Source organism: Pipistrellus kuhlii, unplaced genomic scaffold (genome assembly GCF_014108245.1).
Source record: "Pipistrellus kuhlii isolate mPipKuh1 unplaced genomic scaffold, mPipKuh1.p scaffold_m20_p_2, whole genome shotgun sequence".
Lineage (NCBI taxonomy): Eukaryota > Metazoa > Chordata > Mammalia > Chiroptera > Vespertilionidae > Pipistrellus > Pipistrellus kuhlii.
In genome coordinates this window covers 124,410,156-124,423,111 of record NW_023425515.1, presented here as the reverse complement: position 1 = coordinate 124,423,111, position 12,956 = coordinate 124,410,156, and the positions used below count along the sequence as shown (strand labels likewise).

The window sequence follows — 12,956 nt, the reverse complement described above, 5'->3', positions numbered from 1 at the left end:
GAAACAAATAGTGTCCTAAAATATTTTATGTGCATTAAAACCCAACATCACAGTCATAAACACATGTAATCAACCCTGTAAAGTAAACAGCAGCATTTAGAACCATTTTAGAGCAGGGCAAGCACACAGAGACCACACAGAGCCGGGCAAGTAAAAAAACTTTTTTTTAAAGTATATGTGTAGGCTATATTTGGACCATAAGACGCAGGGACTTTTCCCCCCACTTCTGGGGGAAAAAAAGTGCGTCTTATGGTCCGAAAAATACGGTACTTGGTTCTAGGATCTTCCAGCCAGCTGGAATGGTTCAAAGAAAGCTCCATGGATGCCTCAGGGTAACTTGGAATCCAAAGAAAAGACTACAAGTTTAGCCCATGAATAAAGAAACTATTTTCTAATACTTTGACGAGATCATCATTGACCTCTATATAGCTCATGAATGTTATTTAAACTGTTCAAGATGCAACAAATTTAAAAGGTCCATCTTTGGAGCAACATAAAAGGCTAGAAATTGTTGTGAAATTGTTGCCCAGTGAAGTAGCCACAGTAGTTCCCCAAACAACTGAGTCAGCACTCACCCAAAGGGAGGTAAAAGAAGTGCTGATTCCTTAACCTCACTGAATCATATGAATACAACAAACCATTTGGAAAGTGTCCTAGTCTATGCTGCACACAGGAAGCATGTCTGCACTTGGCAAAACCTTGTGCAACAGGTATAAATTGTTGCATCATTTGCTACTGCTCTGGTAAACAAGAGACAAGAAATGTCACAAATGCAAGGGTTGTTTTTGTTTTGTTTTGTTTTCCAATTTTGAAAACGTTCTATTCAGTAGTGCTGGCTTGCCCAAAAGGACTATTACATGAGACAAGTTTACCTACAATAAGCAAGAATAAATGTAACAAAGAGATACATGCCAACAACAGACAGATCTGATATAAAAATCCTATTCTTTAGCCTTGACCTCAGTTCTTCCTGTCCAAGATCAGAAAGTATGAGAGGTGGTAGAGATCAGTCATTCTTCCATCTTCTACTCTGGAGGCTGTATATACTTAGAGATCATTATTCTGGAATCCTAGAATACATATACCTTCTATTCACTGGCTTGAATATTCAAACAATTAGCTATATTTGTCTGAATGTACACTGTCTTTATTTCAGGTAGTTAGAATAATCAAGAAATGATTAGAGGCTAAACAAATTAGACAGACACATAAAGGAAAGGTGAGGAAGGAAGGAGAAAGAAAATAGAAGAAAAAGATTTTAAAAGATCTGTGTGTAGTCAGGATAAGTGACTAATAGATGGTGGAAAAAATAATTGCTTACAATTTATATAAACCATCATAACCATAAAATACATGGTACAAAGGTACATAATTATAAACAAGAAGATGGAAATAAAAGTTGTCTTAATTAAGAAAAACAACAGAAGAAAAATATATGGAAGAAAATTATGGAAAGTAGGAAGATCCATGCCACAAATATGCCAGATAAATGACATATCCCAGAGGGAGAATATTGCCTTCCATTTGAGAAAGTTCTATGACCTTGGCTGGCACTGCTGTTTCCTTGTATAATCACAGAAGGCATTCAATGTTGGTGATGATGAGAAGGAGTTTTGAAGAATATAATTATGGACTGCAAGTGTTTTTGTGGAAACAAAATGATCATTTATGCCTGAGATTGTGTAAAATGCTTTAATTTTGGTCCAAGACAATTTGAACTTTAAAAAAAAAATTGAATCCCCAAACCTCCTTATAAATTCACAATTCTTCAAGTAAAGCACAGGGATAGCATGTAAAAGCAAAGGCGTTCCAGATACTCTTCAAGAAATGCTACTTAGTAGAAAATTGGTGATTTGTGTAGTGACATGATGTGGCCTACCTCCATGTCAAAACCAGGCTGCAAATTCAAAAAGCCACAAGGAAGGAGATTTTATCGATAAGTAGAGCAAAGCTTAAAGCAGTTTTCCTCTAGTGGGTCGGGTATAGAAATGATCACAATACACATTGCCTTGGAAGCACTAGCCATCCCACACAAATTAACACTGTGTGATGTACAAATGGGAGGTGCAGAGAAAGCAGAGACCACAGCGAGGTGCCTGAGGGTGCAAACGCTCTGAAGGCTTCACAAGTCTCACCTTTCCTCTGGCACCTTTGATTGTGGCTGCAGGAAGTGCATTCTGCCACAGGCTTTTAAAAGAAAAAAGAAATGGCCATTTTCTTAAGTGCTAAGAGACTTACTTCTCTTTCAGAAAATCCACCACTCTCCTGAAGTCAGCCACGCAGTATTCTCTCTTCATGGCCATGAGCACGGTGTCCGAGGCGGACTGCACTGGTATGTGCAGGAAAGCATACACACGGGGGTGATTAAGGATTTTCGCCATTTCCTTTAAAAATATGGAAGGAGAAAACATTAATCACCTTACCATATCAGGGAATGGTTTCCTTCAGATCAGCACTCACAAGGGGAAGCAAATAAACACGGCTGAACACAGACGAGTTATGTAGATTCTCAAAGTGAATGTCACCTGCAGTACGCTCTGATGACATTTGGGAATTTAATATTCCTTTTGGATGATTCCACTTCAGAGTTATTCCCTCACGTTCACCATTTCTCTTAGGTGATAAAACAGAGAAAAACTCATGTAATGTCTAAAGAGTAAGAAGAATTTTGATATTTCAACATAAACACTTCTCCTTTGCCTCACAGCAGCTTTATATTCTGCCTATTGCATTACTAGTAGCAGGAGAAACAGCAACACAGGGGTGGGCAAAAGTAGATGTACACTTGTAAGTGAAACAAGTTTATTTTATTCCTGTATTATTATTAATTACTGTATTATTTTCCATATGAACAACTGTAAACCTGCTTTTGCCACACACCCCCCCCCCACACACACACACACAATATTAAGACAAACAATTGGTGCCATATAATCCCGTGTTCTTGAATAAAGTTTTTAAATTCAGGACACATCAACACTTTATTTTTTTAAATAATGGAGAAAAAATAATCTATAACTCACCCATTTCTTTTCCAGCTAGTTAATGAACACATTTTGTGAGAACCAGACAATGACACTTGCCCTGGTCACTACTGACATCTACCTTTTAAAATGCCACCAAGTTTCAGAGGAGAGAAATAAGGGGAGGAGAGGATGAAGAATTTATCTTGCAAAGTTAAGGAGAACAAATTTGAGTGAAACAAATTAGAAAACCCGGAGATTGTTTTAAAATTCCTCCAAGGATACAAAGGGAGGAGGAAAAGGAGTAATGAAAAAAAAGCTGTAGTAATATAACCGTCTACGCAAACAATGAGGAGTATGGCTGATTTAGCCCAACTCCATTGTTCCAAGCAGTGTCCTCATCAGTGGGAGGATAGGAAAGCAGGTGGAGGTGAAGGGGAAAAGGAGGGACAGAGGGAAGGAGAGGACAAAAAGAGTGCAAAGAATCCAATAGAGATAAAAATGTCAAGAAAGGACCTTCTTTTTCAATAACTTGCATGTGTCCAATGGTTTCTAGTTCCCAAAGTCCTGTACTTCTACATGTTATTTTATTTTATCCTTAGAACAATATTTTGAGAGGTTTTATGAAGTAAAAGAGTCAGCTAATTCCATATGGTCATCTCTTAGTTATTCTGGGGTAAGTCATTCTTATATATCAACCATGACCTCTGTATCTCCATTTATTTTTCCATTGACTATGAAAACTAGCATTTTTTACCAAAGTAGAAGAGCAATTAAATTTGCCACCTTCTTGGTAGCAGCTTAGTTGTTTTAAAAAATCTGTTTGGCTAAGTAATTCAAATAACCAGACAACATTACTCATGGATATCTTTTATCTACCTTCACTGCCAGATTATACACTGAGTGGCCAGATTGTTATGATCTCTGAACACATAATAATCTGGCCACTCAGTGTATATCCAATATAATAATAGGCTAATATGCAAATTGTCCCCTCAACCAGGAGTTCAACCAGCAGACAGGTTGGCCAACTGCCCATGTCCTCTCCCCCTGGCCAGGCTGGCTGAACCCCATCCATGTACAAATTCATGCACTGGGCCTCTAATATATACAGTATATATATATATATATATATATATATATATATATATATATACACTGAGTGGCCAGATTACTATGCGTTCGGAGATCATAATAATCTGGCCACTCAGTGTATAATATGCCTCACTATATTTGGTTACTATTTGTTTAATGTATTGGAACTGGATTTGAAGAATTTCTTATTTAGCAGAAAAATAACTGATCAACATATTATCAGAAACTTCCCTTCACAGAACTGTTAGAATCCTTGGCTGGGTATTTAGTCAGCAGGCCTTAGGGTAACATGATCATGATTTACCCCATAGTAACTATGTTGGCCTTCTGCTATGGTTCTCTGCCTTTGACACACTTCACATCTGAAAATCCACATTCCCAAACAGTAGGGGGGTGAGGGAGGGGAAGAGAAATGAAACAAAAATCTTGAGAAATAAAATTTCACTCTTAATATCTATGCCTTGGTTTTCTCATCTGTAAAATGGAAAACAGTGGTAATATCTATCTCAGAGGGCTACTGGACTACTGTGAAAAGAAAATAATCCAGTATGTGCTTATATATAACACTCAATATGTAAATGATCTAATATTGATCAAGATAGTTTGGCTCAGTGGATGGAGCACCAGATGGGGACTGAAGGGTCCTGGGTTCGATTCTGGTCAAGGAACAAACCTCAGCTGCAGGCTCCACCCCAGCCTGGGCCCTGGTCAGGGTATGTGCAGGAAGCAACCAATTGATGTATTTCTCTCACGATGTTTCTCTCTGTCTTTCCCTCTCTCTTCCACTCTCTCTAAAAGTCAATGAAAAAATATCCTTGGGTGAGGATTAAAACAAACAGAAAAAAAATGACCTAATCTTCTTATTCCTTGGAGAGTATGTAATATTCATGGGAACACATTTTCATACGCATTAATGTAAACCCATCAATAAGTGGAACAGCTTTTCAATAAGCTACTTCCCTTAACTAGTAAGTGAAGGAGAGGTCATTTGTATTGATCTACATAAAATAAATTTGAAGGTTGTCTCCATGCAAACATGACCCCAACCAGAAAGGGCAGTGCAGTTTCTCTAGAAGCACACAGGGTGGCCCAGGCTATAAACAGGGGCTCACCGGAGGAAGCCTGCCCCCTTACCATATGACTGACCATTTGCAAACTAAACTGCTAATAGGAAACAAGGAGGGTAAATGTGGCGGGTTTCCCCTTTGGATCTCATAACTTCCCACTCATAACTTTATAATGGTAGGCCCCAGAACAGGAAATGAAAATAAACTTGCCCTTCATTAAAGCCTCCTAAAAGAGTCATGTCTGCACATAACGTACTCAAAAGAAACAAATTTTTGTTGTGTTTTTTTTTCTTCTATCCTGATCTCATTCAGCACTATTGGTTCAAGATAACCTTTGATCTCTTCACCTATCCAAATTTTTCTGTTTGAAGGTTCAGCTTAGAGCTAAGGTTCTCTCATGCAAGGGATGCCTTCTCCTCTGTGATTCCCCTCATTTAAGAGGATGCCTTCTCCTCTGTGATGCCTCTCATTTAAGAGGATGCCTTCTCCTCTGTGATGCCCCTCATTTAAGAGGATGCCTTCTCCTCTGTGATGCCTCTCATGCAGGGGGTGCCTTCTCCTCTGTGATTCCTCCTGTGTAACCTGCTCCTGTTACCAAGAGCTCCCTTGCTTCTGCTCTGCAGTATGATGACCGATTTCTAAGATAGAGCAGGGGCTATGCTTTCATCCTCTCTCTGGACCTCTACAATGGCTGGAACTGTGTTCAGTGCAACTCCAAACTTATAAAAATATATGACTTAGAACTGCAACAGTATATATAGAAAGAGGTCTAAAATATAATTGCTATCAGATAGGAAGACAAATTTTCAATTAGTAATTGGCTAAAGCAGGTAAACAAGCATATATGCAAGCTGCTAAATAAGCATGTAATCAGCCTGCCTTGATTTTTGGAATAAGTTAAAAATTATATGTAAATATACAACTCAATATATACATAAGTAAAACTCAAACACTTCATTGGTTCTATTTCTAAAAGAAGCTTCAGATTGGATTCACAGTGTACTATAGTATGAAAATGATGTATGGGGTCCAGGTTCATCAGAAAGAAAGGGGCACTTGGCTCAAGTGTGGCTAACAGAATGGCATCTCTGAGCAACCTGAGCTCTGACCTGGGGGAGAGAGTATGAGTACACAGGTAAGTGTGCTTGCAAACAGTACCTATTTTAATATAAGGACATTTATAATTTAAGGGTTGATGTATCAAGATGGCTTAGAATACAGATGGTGACCATGTTATATGTAAGGACCAGAGAATGGCTAACCAGATTACCAAAACAGTAGTGTTTCTACCTGGTGCTTTTACGTGGAGCTTTCCTATTATAAACTGGTAATGATCTCAAGGTTTGCCACATTTTTATAAACTTAAAAAGCAAAGAAAAAATAATGAATTGAATGAAAACAGGCTTAATTTTAAAAAACAACCCTGTGTGTGGGAACATTTTTCTTTAAATGTTAAGTTTAATTTTTATTGCCCTGCAGTCATCAAATTAATCATTGTATTCGACCTAGTTTCGAATATAAACACTACTAGCTTAACAAAGTCCCTCAGTGTGTGAGAATTATAAGGCATATTAATACTTGCATTCAGATGTCTCTGCATTCCCATTGATAATTACCAACCAGGAAGTCCTCTCAGCTGATAGCTTTGTTAGGAAGTATATGCATATTTAAAATGCTAAACTTTACACTTTCATGTTGTTTTCAAGAAACCTAAGGTACATGACTAAGAAAGATAATACTTCAAAAAAACAGAAACTACACCATTAACTTTAAGCATTTTAAAAATAGCTTGAGATAAAATTCGTATATCATAAAATTCACCCATAAAAAGTATGCAATTAAATTAAACTACATTTATAGGATGGCGCAACCCTCACCACAGTCTAATTTTAGAATATTTTCATTCCCCCAAAACAATCCCTGTACCCACTAGCAGTCTCTTATAGATGTCCCTCAGTCTACAATTCCTTTCCCCTAGCCCTAAACAACCAACCACTAGTTTACTTTCTAGCTCCATAAAGTGCTATTCTGGACATTTCATATAAATAGAATCATACAATATGTCTTTTGTAGTTGGCTTCTTTTACTTATAATGTTTTCAAGGGTCACCCATGTTAAACTATGTAATTTATTTAATTTTTTCAATGAAATAGAACAGGATTTTAGAATTTATTAAGTATGTCATTTCATGCAAAACTATTGTATTATCTTGATTAGAAAAATGGGGGTAGGGCTATAAATGAAAAAGTCTTATGGTTCCCATTGTTTTTTTGTTTTGTTTTATTGTGGTAAAATATATGTAACATAAAATTCACCATTTTGATTGTTTGGGGGTTTATAATTCAGTGACATTAATTACATACAGAAGTTGTGCAATCATCACCACCATTCATATCCAAAACTTTTTCATCATCCCAATTGAAACTCTCTATCCATTAAACAATGATTCTCAATTTCTGCTTCCTCTTAGCACTTTACTTTCTGTCTCTATGAATGTCACTATTCTAGGTTCTGCCTATAAATGAAGTCATACAATATTTATCCTTTTATGTCTGGCTTATTTCACTTAGCATGTTTTCAAAGTTCAACCCTGATGTAGCGATATTATTATTTTAAATATCATTTTTCCAGGCAGGTGATAGGCAGTTCTATTGTCAATGCCAGAGCACTTACATGTCTATTAGCACTTATTTCCCCGCCCTGCAATTTCAATGTACATGCTCCTATCCCAAGGGTGTACTTGTTTGTCTGTCTCTATCCGTTTTGTTGATCAATTCCTTGTCTTTAAAATACTTAAATTATATAGTTGAATGAATGAATGAATGAATGACTGCAAGACCTAATCACTTAATCAACATAGAGGAATTTCTACAAAAACTTCTAGCTCAACGTCTAAGTAGCACAAAATGTTTGTGCTCCAGGACATCCTATTTCTAGTCACTTTCAACACTCCCAGAACATAGAAGTCAATATAAAGTAAATCATATTTTAAACATTATTTCATTAATGACACTGTAACTACCACTGAGTGAACTGCCAACACCTACATTTACTTTCAGCAGTCTAAAAATGTATGATTATTAGTGGCATCAGGAAGTGAATTAAGAACATTCCAATCCTATGTTCCAAATGATAAGGTTAGATTTAGTGAATGGATGCCAATTTAAATGTGATCTATAACTTTATTATAACAAAAAATTCACTTCCAAACTGCAAAGAGTTAACATTTTCAGTTATCTGCATTAAAGTAAGTTGAGACGAATGTTCTATTAGCTTTCACAGAAATGCTAAAGAATTTTGATGTTCCTTTACCATCACCACTTCACCTCAGTGTCAGAGTCAATAAGCAGACACTATATTATGGAGATAAAAGTACACATTAATACTAACATCAAAATCCTAACAGTTGTAATTATACACACATTTAATTTCAACGGATATTATTCACTTTAGTTTTAAACTATGATTGTGCTCTGCTAAAACCAAGAAATCAGGAGAGTTTCTGTATCCTCCTTATGGTCATAGTTACATGAATCTATACATGTAAAAACTCATAAAACTGAACACACATTAAAAAAGCCAATTTTACTGTTTTAATTTTAAAATGAAAACAGTAACATTGGTGGTGATTCAAACATTATATAATCCTAGAGGCCAGGTGCATGAAATTCGTGCACAGGCTGGCGGTGTTCCTCAGCCAGGCCTGCTCCTTCTACAATCTGGGACATCCTGCCTGCACCCTCTACAATCTGGGGCATCCCTCTCACAATCCAGGACTGCTGGCTCCCAACCGCTCACCTGCCTCTTCCTGATTGCCCCTAACCATTTCTGCCTGCCAGCCTGATCACCCACTAAATTACTCTACTGCCAGCCTGATCAACGTCTAATTGCCCCTCTGCCAGCCCTATTGCCCCTAACTGCCCTTCCCTGCTGGCCTGGCCCCCCCAACTGCCCTCCCTTGCAGGCCCGTTCACCCCTAACTGCCCGCCCCTGCAGACCTGGTCCCCCCCAACTTCCCTCCTCTGCTGGCCCAGTCATCCCCAACTACCCTCCCTGCAGGCCTGATTCCCCCAACTGCCCTCTCCTGCAGATCTACCCCCTCCCCTGAAGTCCTGTTCCCTCCCAACTGTCCTCCCTTGCTGGCCTGGTCTCCTCCAATTGCCCTCCTCTGTCAGCCTTATCACCCCAAACTAGTGTCTTCCCCCGCCAGCCATCTTGTGGCAGCCATCCTGTGTCCACATGGGGGCAGGATCTTTGACCACATGGGGGCAGTCATCTTGTGTCTTGGAGTGACGGTCAATTTGCATATTGCTTTTTATTAGATAGAATGAGCAAGTATATATATATATAGTAAACAAATAATTGCCTTTTTTCCTCATTAAAAAAAAAAGACTGAGTCTACTAAACACTAAAAGAACAAGTTAAAAAACAACAACACACTTCTAATTACCTGATCAACTTAATGGGGAAATTACAACATAGATAGACTGAGTTTTTGGCTCAGATAATTCTATTGGCTTCTCTTAGACATGATATAACTAATTAACGAATCTAATGGAAAGGCAGATGTTAAAGATTTATTTTAAAATATTTAAAAATAAAATAGTTAACTCATTTATCTATTGTATCCAGAATGAGGTTAGTTTTCGATAACTTTTTTTTCTTTTTCTTTTTTTTTAAATATATTTTATTGATTTTGTACAGAGAGGAAGGGAGAGAGATAGAGAGTTAGAAACATCGATGAGAGAGAGTCATCGATCAGTTGCCTCTTGCACACCCCCTACTGGGGATATGCCCGCAACCAAGGTACATGCCCTTGACCGGAATCGAACTCGGGTCCCTTCAGTCCCCAAGCCAACGCTCTATCCATTGAGCTAAACCGGTCCCAGCTTGAGCTAAACCAGTCCCGGCGATAACTTTTTTTTCATGTGTTAAGCAGTACACAGTAGAAAAATGTTCTGGTGCTGTAACTATCCTAGTTAGGGCTGCTTGGTATGTAAAATTATGCAGCTAAGCAAATATTTATTAAACATTAAACTATGTTTCTGGGGTTGGGAATACAAAGAAATCAACCTCCTCTGCATTTTATAAACATGCAAACACTCTGTGGGGCAATTTGTATATATCTCACCTGACCCCTCACTTAATGATCTTGGATATTTTTATTCTTTCTGTGGTAGCCTGTATCAGTGTTTGCCAATCATTAGGGTTTATCTTCTTGTGGGAGTGTTAGAATCATTGCCGCTTTATACTCAGGAGCAGCTGTATGACATGCAACAGCCAATGAAATGTGGGCAGAAGTGACAGTCTCTATTTCTGAGCAGAGGTTTAAAGCCTGTGGTTCTCCTTGTCTCTTTTTCCTCCCTCTTCCACAGTCTAGGTTCTGAAGTGGAAACAACTTAAACAGAGCTTCAACCAATCCATGACCATATGTGGCATGAGAAGATAAACATTATTGTTGTCATAGCCACTGAGAATTTTAAGATCATTTGCTATCCAGCATAACCTAAAGTATTCTACAAATTCATTGTCATTTTATGAAAGAAGAAACTAACAGAGGCATTGAAAATACTACATGCAACGAAGAAAAATAAGTGGAGTAACTGGATTAGAAACTAAGAATATCAGATTGCAGTGTCCTTTTTCTTAACAATTTTCAGTAAATATTGGAATGTAAATGAATGTTGATTACAAAGAAGAACAGGGAGGAAGACATTTACTGTTATATGGACAATAGGAAATTTCACTCCAAATGGTATTAAGTTCTAAATGACAAAAAATTTCCAGGCAAACTACAAGAGGCTACACATAATATGCCCCAGTATGTGAGATATAAGGCTGTATATTTTGTAAAATAATCTAGTGACCTGTCACACCATTTCTGCCCTTTTTGCCTAATAATATCAATTATATATATGAGAAAAACTAATCATAGTTAAGACAATCACTATCAAAAGAAAAATTCATTGTTCTCACTATCACCTTGAAATAATTAGATTAAAATTATAACTGATTCTATCTAGTGGGTTTAGAAAAAGTGAGATGAGTTTCAAAGACCAAAATATTAACCTAATAATATTTCCTGACAACACATCTTTCAATGCAAGCTCATTTTCTTGAAAAATAAAAGAAAACATTTCTTCTAAGCAGGTCCCAAATTTCTTAGGCACTTACTCTCAAGGGGCTCATAATGCTGCCATATTAACATAACAGGAGAAAAAAATCTGAATGTGAAAACAACAAACAAAGGAGAGACAGAGATAAAAATCATCAAAACATCTGAAAATCACTCCTGAAGAAGTTATTACTATTAGAGCAATGTTGTCCCTGGAGCTAAGATGAGAGTGGGAAAAACAGACATGAAAGAAATGTCTTTGTTCAAAAAGAACATAAAATAAGAATAAAATTAAAAGGGGGGAAAAAGGATGAGCTATTCTTTCCCCACTCTCAAATTCATTGTAAGGTAAGGGAATTCTTAAAAGCCCTTTAAGAATTTGGTCTTAAGCTGAAACCGGTTTGGCTCAATAGTAGAGCGTCGGCCTGCGGACTGAAAGGTCCCGGGTTCGATTCCAGGCAAGGGCATGTACCTTGGTTGCGGGCACATCCCCAGTAGGGGATGTGCAAGAGGCAGCTGATCGATGACTCTCTCTCATCGATGTTTCTAACTCTCTATCCTTCTCTCTTCCTCTCTGTAAAAAATCAATTATATATATATGAAAGAATTTGGTCTTAAAAGCAAGGACCATAAGCAGTCATTTAATTAGAAAGATTATTTCAGGAACCACCAAAGCTCCCAGCCCTTTCCAAATCACATTAGTGGTGCAATAGTAATAGTAATCCTATATAATAAAAACCTAATATGCTAAGTGTCTGGTCATTCACTCAATCCATCAAAGCATAATATGCTAATGATATGGTAAGTCTGCTCAACCACTTGCTATGATGTGCACTGACCACGGGGAGGAAGATGCTCTGACCGGTAGGTTAGCTTCCTCCTCGGGTCCAGTTGATTGGGACTGAGTGAGATGGGCCGGGCATGCCCTGGAGACCTCCCACGGTCCCTCCTCGGCTGGCCAATCTCCCACACCCCTCCCCAGCCCTGATCATGCACCAATGGGAACCCTTGGCCTGGCCTGTACCCTTCCACTATTGGGGAGCCCTAGGGGCATGTCGGAGAGCCAGTTTCAGCCCTGCAGGACCCCACTTGTGCACAAATTCATGTATCGAGCCTCTAGTAATAATAAGAGCTTAGCATCCTTATGTGTTAACACTGCTAAGTTGTACTCATTATTTCATTTAATTTCTGAACAAAGCTAGGAAGTAGTTGTTATTGTTCTCAAAAGCTAGTTAATATTAATATTGGAAGAGAGCAAAAAGGAGACCAGGCATTATAAGCATGGTCACCTGGGCAGCTTCACCAGGAAGCTACAGCTTCACACGCACCTGGGAACCACTGGTCCATTCCCTGCAGATCACTGCGGGAAGGTGTCCAACAAAAGGGACATGGGCACATATGCAGTGATGTCAGGGTGAGATAGGGAAGGTGCTTGTGTGTCAGTCTGGTCCGGGGAACAATGAATTGGCTAGGGGGTGGACCCCATCAGAAGCTCTCAAAGGAAGTTCCGGATTGAAATCACCAAAGAGTTCTCTCTTGTTGTTTGCGCTTATATTCTCTTGTTCTGTGACCTAAACAGACCTATTCTCTCCATAGTCATATGGCATTAAGCAGCCACATGGTATATGACTGTGCAGACCTCACACACAATGGACTGTAGCTGGGAACACAAGCTAAAGTTATCCAGATGCTGAACTGGACTTCAATATGGAGCAG

At 38.3% G+C, this 12,956-nt stretch overlaps 1 protein-coding gene across 6 annotated transcripts in view; it reads right to left on the bottom strand.

Moving 5' to 3' along the window:
- CDKAL1 (CDK5 regulatory subunit associated protein 1 like 1) overlaps positions 1-12,956 on the bottom strand; it is a 625,188-nt gene that overhangs the window by 204,074 nt on the left and 408,158 nt on the right. For all 6 annotated transcript variants that reach the window (XM_036448124.1, XM_045584325.1, XM_036448129.1 and 3 more), the window contains one exon: positions 2,239-2,384. In XM_036448124.1, coding sequence (XP_036304017.1) covers positions 2,239-2,384 — 146 coding nt within the window. The remainder of the gene's footprint in view (positions 1-2,238; positions 2,385-12,956) is intronic.